The sequence below is a fragment of the Haemorhous mexicanus genome, chromosome 2 (genome assembly GCF_027477595.1).
Source record: "Haemorhous mexicanus isolate bHaeMex1 chromosome 2, bHaeMex1.pri, whole genome shotgun sequence".
NCBI lineage: Eukaryota > Metazoa > Chordata > Aves > Passeriformes > Fringillidae > Haemorhous > Haemorhous mexicanus.
The window spans coordinates 801,411-815,496 of NC_082342.1; the positions used below are offsets into that span (position 1 = coordinate 801,411).

At 53.9% G+C, this 14,086-nt stretch overlaps 1 protein-coding gene and 1 long non-coding RNA gene across 5 annotated transcripts in view; both read right to left on the reverse strand.

The window, feature by feature from the left end:
* Positions 1 to 2,876: 2,876 nt before the first annotated feature.
* On the reverse strand, positions 2,877 to 6,474 carry LOC132324233 (uncharacterized). The gene is made up of 3 exons (XR_009485539.1): positions 6,180 to 6,474; positions 5,958 to 6,058; positions 2,877 to 3,011 (listed from the first exon to the last, which is right to left on the reverse strand). It is a non-coding gene; the product is annotated as an uncharacterized LOC132324233 (long non-coding RNA).
* Positions 6,475 to 10,050: 3,576 nt separating this feature from the next.
* Positions 10,051 to 14,086, reverse strand: part of TIAM1 (TIAM Rac1 associated GEF 1) — a 161,558-nt gene continuing 157,522 nt past the window's right edge. For all 4 annotated transcript variants that reach the window (XM_059871109.1, XM_059871116.1, XM_059871093.1 and 1 more), the window contains one exon: positions 10,051 to 12,393. In XM_059871109.1, the coding sequence (XP_059727092.1) occupies positions 11,930 to 12,393 (464 nt within the window). In that variant the 3' untranslated portion in view covers positions 10,051 to 11,929. The remainder of the gene's footprint in view (positions 12,394 to 14,086) is intronic.

The following is a 14,086-nucleotide window of genomic DNA, read 5'->3' on the forward strand; positions in this document are numbered from 1 at the left end:
AGAGGCATTTTATCAGCCTGATCATTCAGCTTTAGAAGGGATCCCCTGGTGCCAGAATTAGTTTTGTCAAGTCCCTTATCCACTGCCTGAAAACAGGCAGGCATTTGGTAGAAACAATAAATGCATTATGTCAACACAATTAATTCTGTTCAGTGTCTAAAACAAAAGGCATTAACTTCATATCTTTATCTAGTTGAGAAAAAGCAAATTGGTCCAGAGCCTTTGATGTCGCTGTGGGTTGCAGCGAGGACAATCCCTCTTGTCAAAACCCCATTTTATCAGCAATTTGGGAGGGGTCAGGACACAGGGGCTGCTCCAGGGCCCTGCTGAGGGGCACAGGCAGAGCTCCAGCCCCTCTGGGCCCCCTGAGCAGGCAGAACTCCTTCTGATCATCTGCTGCCAAGGGAAGAGGCTGCTCGGCCCTTGGACCATCACCTGCCTCTGGAAATTGGCAGAGCTCAAAAAGGAAGGGAATGAGGATTTGTCTTTCCAAACCAGCTGTAGATAAAACCAGCCCTGGGAGAGAAAAGGAACAACGGGAAGGGTTCCACTGATGGGTGAATGGAAAAGAGATTTGCTTTTACAAATAAACTTCAGGTTTGCTGATAAAGGAAATTGGACAGTGAAAGAAACAATGGGGAAGGAAAACCCCTAAATTCTGTAAGAATTAAAAATGAAAAGGGAGGGTTGTGCATTAGAGGGAAATCTCTGGGATCAGGGGTTCTGGGAATTTTACTCTCAAGTCCCTCAGAAATGGGGAAAGAGAGAAGGGAAATTGGGATAAAAAGGAGGCTGCACCTCCAAAACTGTGAGAGACCCCAGGGGATGCCCCAGGGCCTCTCCCTTTATTGGAATAAAGAAAAAGGTCTCCTCTGTCTCCTTTTTGGACACAAACCTCTGGTGTTTGTGGATCAGTTTTCCCAGCAGGTGGGTTCCTCCCTGCTCCTGCAGCCCCAGCAGCAAGGGCTGGCCTTCTCCTGGAATGTTTAATTCCAAAGCCACTGATGGGCACGGGGGGCTGGGCTCCAGGTTTCTGAAGGAGCTCAGCTCTCCATGCCTCGGGAAAGGCTCTCTTTTCTCACAGGGATGGGGGCTTCTCCTGCAGCCACTGGAAACCAGAGGTTCAGAGTTCCAGGATTTCTTTGGGGAGTCAGCCCAGAGGTTCCCCTGCAGCTCTGAGCAGTGGGGCTGCACAGGCACAGAGAAAGGGAGCTTTGCACTAATGTAATGCTCTTTCTTTTCCCTCTTCTCCTCAGGAGGGGTGAGTTATGAGCTTTTACAGCAGTGACACAGCCAGTCCTGCTTTGCCTCAGCTCCTCCTGGCCCTGGGACAGGGTTTGTGCAGCTCCAGCCCCCATCTGGCCAAATAAAATCAGGAATTCTCTGTGCATCCCCTGAGGAAAGGCTGCCCTGAAGCTGCCCCTCTGTGCCACAGCACTGCCTGTGCAAGGGGGTCAGGGCTGGCTCTGACAAAATGCAAAGCTTGTCTGGCTGAGATTGGTCAGATCCGAGGTTCAGCAAAGCTGAGCTCAGCCTCTGGTGTGCCAGTGAGAACCGTGCTGGGTTTCCTTCCCTTCAGGGTCCACCTGGGAGGGGCCACAGCAGCACCTCTTCTCCTCCCCACAGTGGGAACAAAGATCTCTCTTGAGGGAGGCAAGGTGGTGGGTGCAGAAATCTGGTGTAGCAGAACTAGGAGGTTCATTTCAAAAGGGGAAAAACAACAAAAAACCCCACAAAAACAAAGCAAAAAAAAAAAAAAAACCCAAACAAACCCAAAAAACAAAACAAAACAAAACTACAAAAAACCCCCCAGGAATTCAAAAGGTGCTCACAGTAAACATCCAAGGAAAAGTCTGCAGCTCTACCTCATCCTGCCTCCTCCAGGCTGCTTTCCCAGCCAGGCTTTCCCTGCAGGGAAGGCAGCAGTGCAGCTCCAGGCAATGCAGCTGGAATGACTGTGAATTGTGGGGCCATCAATAGACTCCTGATTAGTCATTTTCCTTCCATTTGTGCCTGATTAAGAAGCATCCAGCTGTTTCTTTCATTTTTTACACGACCTTTCTTAATCATTTCCCCCTCTGGTGCTGCTGTGTCTGGGCAGGGCTGTGGCCACAGAGGAGGCAGAGGGGCTGAGAGCCCAGCTGGGGGCTGAGTGTCTCCTGGGCTTTCCTGGGCATGCTGCAGGATCAGCTCCCGTGTTTCACTCCCTGCTGCTCAGGGCTGTTGGATTAAGCCCTTGTCTGACCCAGAGATGGGGCAACTGAGAGGAGTTGTAAAAGCTTGGATTCCATTTTCAGTCTCGTGTGAAGGGTGAGACAATACAGATGTTACAGTTCACACCACCACAACCAAAACCCAACTATTCCCTCATTATAAGTGTTTCTTGGCCTCTCAGTTTTTGCTGAATTCTCTACAAATCCATTTCCCACAGAGGATGCCCAAAGCTCAGCTCCTGCTGGATGGCTCTGCCCCTCTCTGGGCTGCTGGCAGCTTCAATCCCACGGCCAAGGCTCCCTCATTTCCCAGGGAGCTGCTGTCCCCACAAATATATTTGCTGTGACAGGTTTTGAGTGGCTGTCTCAACCCTCCCCTGGTACCAAATCCTCTTCTACCACCCCCTTTGCACTGCCAGCAAGGCAGCCATGACTTCATTCCTGGCCAGGCTTTCTGTCTGTGGCTGACAAAATTCAGGCCTCCACATGGATGCTGCTACACAACTTTCCCACTTATTTATACATAAATACAGCAAAAAAAAGAAGGAATTCCTGTTCATTGGTTCTAAATGACATCATTCTCTTTCATTAATTAGCACTCTCTCCTCTATTGGTTATTATTTCTCACTCCCCATGCTAATGAGTCTGTATTTTCAGTACCTTCTTCCTCCAAATTCCAAGATGTGGTGAGTCTCTTTTAGCATCTTCTTGGCCTCTGCTTTCTGCAAGGTGTCCTTGTGGTCTGTAAATTCTGCATTCCAGGTGTCCAGTCCATCTTCCTCTCCCAGGCTTTGGTCACTGGAGCACATCAGAGTTAGTTCATCACAAGTTAAAGTTTCAGTAGTTTTCCCCTGCTGTCATCCCACTAAAGCACCTTATGACAGCTTTGCTGAGGGTAACACACAATTTATCATTTGTACATGCATTGGCTATGATTAATTAAAACAACAGTTTTGAAAGGTAATTAAACCCATTACCTCCAATTATTTGAAAGCTCCCTCGTTTCCAGCACGCTCAGAGCTGCTGTGTCAGCTCAGGGCTCTGGAGGTGGCACAGCACATCACACCCTGGGAAATTCATTCTGCTGCTGAGAGATGGATCAAAGTCCCGAGGAAAAGGGGAAGAAAACAGGGGGGGATGTATGTTTTTACAGCTTGTTTATCCTTGGAAGGCAGATTGCTCAGGGGTGGCGTTTGACTGTGAAATCCATTGTCACACAGTCCCCAGCCCCTCCTTTAAAGCTGAATAAATGCCAGGCTCAGCCTGACCCAGTGCAGGGGCACAGCACAGGAACAGGCTGGGGAAGGGCTCAAACCCCCTGGTGGGAGGGACAAGGGGGGTGGGGGGACCCCTGCAGCCCCCACAGGTGAGGGGGGGTTCTCCTCCCCTGCTCCTGGGATCAGGGGGTTCTCCTCCTCTGCTCCTGGGGATCAGGGGGTTCTCCTCCCCTGCTCCTGGGGATCAGGGGGTTCTCCTCCCCTGCTCCTGGGGGTCAGGGGGTTCTCCTCCTCTGCTCCAGAGGATCAGGGGGTTCTCCTCCCCTGCTCCTGGGCATCAGGGGGTTCTCCTCCTCTGCTCCTGGGGATCAGGGGGTTCCTCCTCTGCTCCTGGGGATGAGGGGGTTCTCCTCCTCTGCTCCTGGGGATCAGGGGGTTCTCCTCCCTTGCTCCTGGGGATCAGGGGGTTCTCCTCCTCTGCTCCCGGGGATCAGGGGGTTCTCCTCCCCTGCTCCTGGGATGAGGGGGTTCTCTTCCTCTGCTCCAGAGGATCAGGGGGTTCTCCTCCTCTGCTCCTGGGGATCAGGGGGTTCTCCTCCTCTCCTCCTGGGATGAGGGGGTTCTCCTCCCCTGCTCCTGGGGATCAGGGGGTTCCTCCCGTGCTCCTGGGGATCAGGGGGTTCTCCTCCTCTGCTCCTGGGGGTCAGGGGGTTCTCCTCCCCTGCTCCAGAGGATCAGGGGGTTCTCCTCCTCTGCTCCTGGGATCAGGGGGTTCTCCTCCCCTGCTCCTGGGGATCAGGGGGTTCCTCCCCTGCTCCTGGGATCAGGGGGTTCTCCTCCTCTGCTCCTGGGGATCAGGGAGTTCTCCTCCTCTGCTCCTGGGGATCAGGGGGTTCTCCTCCTCTGCTCCTGGGGATCAGGGGGTTCTCCTCCTCTGCTCCTGGGGATCAGGGGGTTCCTCCTCTGCTCCTGGGATCAGGGGGTTCTCCTCCTCTGCTCCTGGGATCAGGGGGTTCCTCCTCTGCTCCTGGGATCAGGGGGTTCCTCCCCTGCTCCTGGGGATCAGGGGGTTCTCCTCCTCTGCTCCTGGGGATCAGGAGGATTCTCCTCCTGCATTCCTGTGCATCTGCAGCTCACAGAGCCAGGGTGCCACCGTGAGCACGGGTGTGGAACCGCCTCTGCCAGAGCAGACAGGGAATTCCACAGGGAGCAGAGCTGCTGGGCACAAGCAGCCCCTTCAGTGAGGAATGGCAGGACACAAACACACTCCTCACTCTGTCTGAGGGCACAGTGTGTCCCCCCACCAGGGCTGAGCTGCAGTGCCCCAGTTCCTCTGTGCCCACTGGCTTTTCTCTGCAATAAAAAACGGGGGAGTTCACCCCAGGGCTGGGATACACGAATTGGTGGCAGTGAAATCAGTGATTTCCCAAAGTGCCAAGCCAAACGAAATCCCCTGCCATGCTGCAGAAAAGGTGGATTTGTTGGAGTGTATCTCACACCACCTACACCTCTTTCTGTGTTTTGTCTTTAGAGGAGAAAATGAAGCTGCTTGCCCTCTGCATTGAAGGGACCTGCACATCCCAGTGCCACACAGGTGGGACTCTCCTTCCAGCAGGATGAATTTATCTGTGCTGCCTGGGAAGGCTGGGTGGGAGCAACTTTCCCCAGCCATGGGCAGGCAAACTGAGCCACCAGCATCCTTTGATTTTGATTTACTGCTGTTCAAACCAAGGCTGTCAAGGAAACACTGAGCCTTCTGCCTTTTGTGGTGCTCCCCACTCCTGCCTTGATGTTCAGAGGGCAGATTTCACAGGAACTAAAGCAAACCCTCCTCATCCCCTGAAATCCACTGCAGCTCCTGGGAGGGCTCTTCTGCTGTCCCCAAAAGAAGAGAGCCAGCAGCAGGAGTGGTTGTGGTGGGCTTCCCCAGCCTGTGTCTGAGCACTGGGGTGTGCCCCTGCATCTCTCAGCATTTCTGTGTGCTGTGCTAACAGGCCCTCCAGGCTCACTGAATTTCAGTGGACCAGCAAAGTGACAAAGTGACAAAGTGACACCGTCCCTTTGCCTCCCTGGAACCACAACACAAGGTCCCCAGGATGTTGTTCAGTCAATAACCTGCAGCCAGGGCTGGCTCTGCCTGCTTGGACGGTGCTGGAGGAGCCCCAGGAAGAAAATGCTCTGCCCAAACCAGAGTGATGCAGCCTCACCTTGGTGGAACTGTCATTGCTACCTCCAAACAACCCCAGCTCCCAATGAGACAGAGAAAAGCCCTTTCCCTCCTGTAAAAGCAACAGAGTGAAATGTGGGGACAGCCCTCCCTTATTTCTTTTTGATTTCCTTGCCTTCAGGACCAGAGAGCAGGAATCCAAGAGAAAGTTTAATTGGTGTACTGTGCTTCCCCAAAAGATCTACTCCACACTCCAGGTGTAACTGCTGTTATGGGTAGCAGGAGGATGTCTGGCAGCTAAATATCCTAAATAAAACAGCCCCAACTCTCCCACAACTGAATAAAACTGTTCTATTTTACCTTTAACAACAGCTCTTCCTCTGCTCTTTTACACAGGAGACAGGCAAAGAAGGGTCATTTAAAAATCTCTTCATTACCAGCTGCTCATCTTCTCATGTCTCCTGAGGGTTAGAGGGGGCAGAGGATTGGTTTTTCTTATCTTTTCAAGTAACTTTCTTTTAATCTCCTTTTCCCGGAGTATTCCAGTGTATAATTCAGCTAATAGTCTGGTATTGCACTGACCTCAAAGAGAGCTGATGCTCTCCCTCTGCTCGAGTCTTTTAATTTCATATTGGAGATCTGAAGGGCTTTTTTAGTGCTCTCCTGGAACCTGTGGCAGGGGACAGAGCAGATTCTCTGTGCATTTCCACCCAAGCTTGGCTCCACATCCCTCTGCCTCCTCCAGCACTGAGCTCATTCCCATCCTCACCACCCTGAAACAACCACGGAGCTCCTGGGCTCTCCAGGGCCCCTTGAGGAGCTAATTAAAGCGGTTTAATCTCTGCCGAGACGAAGAGAAGCCGAACCCATCCCTGGAAATGACTTTCCCTAATGGAATGACGCACGAAGCCACTCGAGGGATGGCAGGGGAGGGTTCTGCAGCGCCAGCAGAGCGGGGCACGCCGCTGCCCACTGCCCGGCAGTCCTTTGCTATTCATGGGTCTCGTTAGGAGCGGAAAGCGCTCGGATTTCCCAGGAGCCGGGCGGGATCTGCGGGGCGAGGGGGACACCCGCCGGCCGCGGCTGGAACGGAGCGGGAGCGCCGGAGAATCCCGGGATTTACCTGGGGGAGAGACACGGAGAGCATCGGCACCGGGCGGGAGGGGCGGAGAATCCGGGATTTACCTGGGGGAGAGACACGGAGAGCATCGGCACCGGGCGGGAGGGGCGGAGAATCCGGGATTTACCTGGGGGAGAGACACGGAGAGCATCGGCACCGGGCGGGAGGGGCGGAGAATCCCGGGATTTACCTGGGGGAGACACGGAGAGCATCGGCACCGGGCGGGAGCGGCGGAGAATCCGGGATTTACCTGGGGGAGACACGGAGAGCATCGGAACCAGCGGGAGGGGCGGAGAATCCGGGATTTACCTGGGGGAGACACGGAGAGCATCGGCACCGGGCGGGAGGGGCGGAAAATCCGGGATTTACCTGGGGGAGAGACACGGAGAGCATCGGCACCGGGCGGGAGCGGCGGAGAATCCGGGATTTACCTGGGGGAGACACGGAGAGCATCGGAACCAGCGGGAGGGGCGGAGAATCCCGGATTTACCTGGGGGAGACACGGAGAGCATCGGCACCGGGCGGGAGCGGCGGAGAATCCGGGATTTACCTGGGGGAGACACGGAGAGCATCGGCACCGGGCGGGAGGGGCGGAGAATCCGGGATTTACCTGGGGGAGAGACACGGAGAGCATCGTGTCTCCCCCAGGTAAGGGGCGGGAGCGGCGGAGAATCCGGGATTTACCTGGGGGAGACACGGAGAGCATCGGCACCGGGGGGAGGGGCAGAGAATCCGGGATTTACCTGGGGGAGACACGGAGAGCATCGGCACCGGGCGGGAGGGGCGGAGAATCCCGGGATTTTCCTGGGAGAGACACAGAGAGCATCGGCACCGGGCGGAAAATCCGGGATTTACCTGGGGGAGACACGGAGAGCATCGGAACCAGCGGGAGGGGCGGAGAATCCGGGATTTACCTGGGAGAGACACGGAGAGCATCGGAACCGGGAGGGAGGGGCGGAGAATCCCGGGATTTACCTGGGGGAGAGACACGGAGAGCATCGGAACCGGGCGGGAGCGGCCACTCGGGTCCTGGCAGTGGTCACTCGGGTCCTGGCAGCAGCCATGGCAGTGGTCACTCGGGTCCTGGCAGCAGCCATGGCAGTGGTCACTCTGGTCCTGGCAGTGGTCACTCCTGTCCTGGCAGCAGTCCTGGCAGTGGTCACTCTGGCCCTGGCAGTGGTCACTCCTGTCCTGGCAGTGGTCACTCTGACCCTGGCAGTGGTCACTCCTGTCCTGGCAGTGGTTACTCTGGTCCTGGCAGTGGTCACTCCTGTCCTGGCAGCAGCTCTAGCACTGGTCACTCTGGTCCTGGCAGTGGTCACTCCTGTCCTGGCAGCAGTTCTGGCAGTGGTCACTCTGGTCCTGGCAGTGGTCACTCTGACCCTGGCAGTGGTCACTCTGACCCTGGCAGTGGTCACTCCTGTCCTGGCAGCAGTTCTGGCACTGGTCGCTCTGGTCCTGGCAGTGGTCACTCTGACCCTGGCAGCAGTCCTGGCAGTGGTCACTCTGGTCCTGGCAGTGGTCACTCTGACCCTGGCAGCAGTCACTCTGACCCTGGCAGCAGTTCTGGCAGTGGTCACTCTGGTCCTGGCAGTGGTCACTCTGACCCTGGCAGCAGTTCTGGCAGTGGTCACTCTGGTTCTGGCAGTGGTCACTCTGGTCCTGGCAGTGGTCATTCCGATCCTGGCACTGGTCACTGCCCTCACGGGCACAGCACGGACCGTGCCAGCCCAGCAGGAATCACCGGGAACGCTCAGGAATGCCGGGATGCTGAGCTGTCCCGTGCCGGGGGTGTCAGCTCTGATGAGTGAGGAAAAGCCTTCAGCACGTCTGGGGAGTACACAGCGCTGCCTGACCCTAATCCTTACCCTAACCCTACTCCTAACCCCAGCCCCGTGCAGCCAGAGGAGCCTCCAGGCTCCCACAGAGGAAACTTAGAGCAATGATTCCTGCTGGACCAACCAGAAGGCAGCAGAGCAGGTTTTTCTCCAGGAACTGAAGGAAAAAGCTGCTGGAACCAGGGCTGGGCAGTTGGGTTCAAAAGGCTCTTTTGAACCCAACTCTTTTCTCTCTTTTCTCTCTTTTCTCTCTTTTCTCTCCCTGAGCACAGCTGATCCAGAACAGCCTGTGTCCCTCTCTGGGGCTCCCTCCATCTCCCCAGCATTGAAGCCACGGGCAAAATGCCACACTGAGCACCCCAGGCTGATTCAGAGCCTGCCCTCCATCCATGGACAGCCTAGAACATATTTAATATTCTATTCACACCTCTCTGCAGCTTTAATGGATCCCAGTTTCTGCCTTTGATCTGTTTCCTGCAACATTAATTAATTTCAAACCCTCTTTATTTTTCAGCGTGCTATTTCTAATTGTTTCCTAGAGTTAGCTCTTTGTTTCAGTGTTTTCCCCAGAAGCAATCACCTGGCTGTTGGACCAAGGTGTGATGGCAGAGGGGCCATCAATTAACTGACCCTGCCAGCTGGGACCTGGCACAGCTCTCTGCCACAGGGGACACCTGGGTCTGGCCTGGCACAAAACCAAGGTCTTGCTGCTCACCTCTCTGACCTGCACAGGGAACTGCAGGAGGATTTCCCCTCTGTGGTGCTCTGTTTCTGGCTGGTGGCAGCACAGAGCTTTAAAGCCAAAGCATTCCAGCTGTGGAGCTGCCGTACCCGTGTCACTTGTCACCGCTCGTGTGCTGCTTTCTTCTCGAGGCACTCACTCTCTTCTCACCATTTCCCAACTTCCTGAGCAGTTTGGATTAGCCTGGGAGCCTCACAAGCCAAAAATAACCCTGTGGAAGCAGCAAACACTGCATTGCTGCAAGTCTCATGCTGTGGGAAGTGCTGCACACACACCTCACCCCATTTTAATGCCATTTCCCTTGTGTCATTTTTGTCATCCCCCAGAGTGCCACCCCAGCTCCATCTGTGGGGTGCCCGTGCTCTCCCACTGCTGTGCCAACACCAAAGCCCAGCACACTCCCCGAGTTTGGGCCAAACCCAGCACCCCAAAGGGAGAGGGACTGGCCACAAATAGACTGGGGAGCTCCTCCAATGCAACTGGAATTCTTGGGGAATTTGGTGCTTTTTACCTCGTTCTTTGAAACCCTCACTTGAAGGTTCCTTGTGACCAGCCTGGAAAAGCAGCAGGAATGGCTGGCAATGGATGCCATAAGGGAAATGAGAGTTGTCCCCTCACCAAAACACGAGCAGAGCCTTACCTGGGGGCTCCTTCCCGAGCTGCACCAGCTGGGAATGCAGGACCTCCTCCCTGCTATCACCCTTCCCACCTCACAGCCCTCCTGTGACAGGCTCCACACACCACTCTCTGCAGTGAGCTTTTTTTTTTCCTCCAGTATTTTATTTCCGACAGGCATTTACAACGTTCCATTCATAGAACTAAAAACATAAAAATAGACCTTCTTTCAGCTTATAAAAGAAATATATAAGAACCTTTGACATAGACATGTAATGACATTATGTACAAGAGCCACGGTACCTTCCCAGTACCAGCCTTCCAGTATTTGAGTGCTGACTGCATCCTCTGGGAGCAGCCCAGGACAGCCAAACCCTCCAGCACGTGGGACACCGACAGGTGATGGTACAAAAACAACCATGTGATCATACAAAGGGGGTAGAAACTCTTCTAAAGCTCTTACGAAAAGAAACCAGGAGATAGCAAAAAGTTACTAGAGAAAGCTTCCATAAGTCAAGTATAGTGCACCAGAAACCAGGGGAGGGAGGGGGAGAGGGAAGGATGCCAGCTGGGACACACAGACAGTGATGGATGTTTCGGGGGGAGGGGATAATTCTTGTCATGTTTTAAAATATAGTCAGAGTGGATTTTATAAAATATAATCCTAAGGTTATTATAAAATTTCAGGTTCTCAAAGTACCCAGTGATGTGTCAAACATCAATAGATACCAACAAAACGAAACAAAATTTCATATAATCTTCCTTTTTTTTTTTTTTTTCCTATAGGTGAGACTGCAATGGGGAAAGCTATATAAATCCTAAAAAAAAAAAAAAAAAGTGCTATTTTGTGTTTCGTATTTGGAAGTCTACTTAAAAACCACGAGATTTTAGTCACATTTTACCCTGTTTTATATGTTTAAATAAAAGATTTAAAATACTACAGAAGTTTACCTGTGTAGAACTTTTTTCATCCTCTGCTGCAGTGGAAAAGCTTTTATAAAGGAATTAAAATACACTAGTTTCACTCACGGTAGGAGAGTGGGCGAGGTCAGTTTTTTGGCCATGAATTCCCTGTCCCCTAAGCCCAAACTCTGCCAGAGAGAGTGGGGCAAAGGGATCTGTGGCTCCAGCAAGGGCACGCCACAGATCCCTCTGCTCCACTGCAATTCAGTCACATCATTTCATTTATTATTCTTTTTATTAGCTAACTAAACTCCAGTCTCAAACATATACAATAAACCTTTTCCTGAAGAAAGTTATACCTAAATAAGAGTTTCCAGTTCATATTTTAATATAAAACCACCGTTCCTAACCCTCTGCAAAAAGCTAGCCTCGTATCCTAGACGTGGAGCTACCCTAAAATCTCTTACCCCTTTGTGCCCCTGCATCTCAGGTAAAATACAAAAAAATATCTCTTCAAGTGTTAAATTTGGATCTCTTTCAAGAGAGTTTGGCATCTTTACAAGAGTATGTAAAACTAGAGCTTCCGACATTGACGTTAAATTAGACCAGCCACAGACCAAGAGGACTGAACACAACATGAATCCCAAACCTTTCCTCACACGTTCCTAAAATACATGAATATTCTCTTACACTTAGAGAGGGAAAGGGAGTCAGAATGCTGCGACTGTACAGGTTAAAAAGGCAGTTTCCTCGTGAAGGAGATGAGCCTACGACCGACGGCTTTCACCAACCCCTCCGTCCTCGCGCTCCTGCCGGAGCCCATTGGCTGCACAGAGGTTGAGACACCCAGAGTCATTTGTTTTCCAGTGATTACGCTCTCCCCGTACTCAATTTCAGCCCCTGATTGTTTTAGAATAAATAAAGTAGTGTGAAAGCCCTTGGTTAATGCAAGACAGGACCTCGAGCTCGTTTCGTTCCCGGTTTTTGAGCGTTTGACGGTGTGGCCGCGTGGCTTGGGAGCGGTTGAGCTGCCGCAACGGTGTGTGCAAGCGTGCGACCCGCGGGGTCCCGCAGGGACGGAGGGCTCGGGGCCGCCCGCGGGGCCGGGGCCGCCTCAGAGCTCGGTGTTGAGCTTCCTGCCGGGCACAAAGTCCTCCCGCCGCACCCAGATGACCTCCTCGCCGTGGCCCTCGGCGGCGCCGTTGATGGCGGGCAGGGCCGCCTGCTTCCTCAGCTGGGCCATCCTGGCGGCGTGCGCGTCCCCGGGCGGGCAGGGCCGCTCGGGCCGCCGGCCGCCCGCCAGCGACGCGGCCTGCAGCCGCTCCCGCAGCTCGCGCTGCGCCCCGCGCGCCGCCTCGCAGAAGTCGTCGTCGTCGCTCAGGATGTCGGTCTCCTTGATGTCCTCCTGCTCCTCGTACTGCGCCAGGTCGAACTGCTCCTCAACCCAGCGGTCAGTGTCCCCTCCCTGCGCGGGCTCTTTCTCGGGGCTGCTGCCGTGGATGGCCTCCGAGTCAATGGTAAACCTGTTTCGGGCCAGCCGCCGCCTCCTCCTCCCCAGAGACTTGCTGGGGGCTGACACTGCACACACAAAGATAAAACCCCACAGGTGTTTTACACACGGCACAACTCTGCGCTAAAGCTAAGTCCTGTCTGGGCTGGGCAGGGCCCGTCACTCCCATCTCCCTGCGGCCTCGGATCCTCAGCTCCTCGGCACGAGGCCTCTGCGGCCACACGAGGAGCTCCTGCTGCTCACATCCACCGTGACACCCATCGTGGCCTCTGGATGGACCATGCCACAGATCATGGCCTCTGGATCCACCGTGCCACATGTCATGGCCTCTGGATCCACTGTGCCACATGTCATGGCCTATGCATCCATTGTGCCACAGATCATGGCCTATGGATGGACCATGCCACAGATCATGGCCTCTGGATCCACCGTGCCACACGTTACGGCCTCTGGATGGACCATGCCACAGATCATGGCCCATGGATCCACCCTGCCACAGATCATGGCCTCTGGATGTATCATGCCATATGTCATGGCCTCTGGATCCACCCTGCCACAGACCACGACCTCTGGATGTATCATGCCATATGTCACGGCCTCTGGATCCACCATGCCACAGATCATGGCCTCTGGATGTATCATGCCATATGTCACGGCCTCTGGATCCACCGTGCCACATGTCACGGCCTCACGGCTGCTCCTCCTGAGCACCAGGCAGCCAGCCAGCACCAAGGGCACCTGCTCAGCTCAGCTTCTCACTCGCAGCCCCTGCTGCCAGCACACCACAAAATCCAACAGCTTCACACCTTGCAGAGGGACATGTGGGCTCAGAGCAGCTTTCCTGCAGCTTTCCCAAGGGGCTAGCTCAGTGCTGAAGATACTGCGTTATTGACAGGGAATTACGTTCCCTGTCCAGGCTCTGCTGCTCCCTTCCTCACTTCCTCCCTACTGGGCAAGGACAAAACCAATCCTCCAACCCAGAAGAGATATCAGAAGTTCTTTCCTCAGCATCTACTCAGCAACTGGCCCAATTATCAATTTCCCATCCTCTGTTTCAGAACATCTTCCCAAGCAGAGGCAAATCCTGCAGGCACCTCGGTGCTTCAGGGGCACACACAGAGCTCTGAGGTTGGAGTTTGTTCCCCTGCACTGAACAGCACTTCAGCACTGCAGGATGAATTTATCCAGCTCTGCCTTGGGGTTGAGATCACATTTTAACATCCTGAGCCTCACAAGGTGCATTAATTACAATGGCTCAGCAGCTGCAAATTTTATCTGTAGGGAGAGGTCTGGACTCCAAGGTGGGATTTCAATCCCTGCAGAACTCATCACACAAATGCCCCACGGAGCCAATCTGAAAGGCAGCACCCCGAGTGAGAAGCTGGGCTCAGCTGGTGCTGGTCTGCCTGCCCTGGTCAGAAGAGGAACACAAAGCCTGGCTCTCTACAGTGCTGGATCTACTGAGCAGAACAAGAAATAAACAACAGACCAGAACAAAACACGCAGCGGTGCCGTGTACTTTGGGGTTGGAAGCAAATGTTTCTTCCCTCCAGCATCTAGAGTTCTGAAAATGAAAACCTGCTTTTCCCTGAAGTCAACTGCAAAGGAATATCCATGGTTTAGGACAGGTCATTACAAAAATAAGAGTACCAAGAGTACCAACTTCTCCAAATGTGGGAAGGAAGAGGATGTCCCCTTTAGCAGTTGAGCTGGAAAGGCTCAGGTGGAGGACACCCACAGCTGGCCTCAAACCAAGCTCAG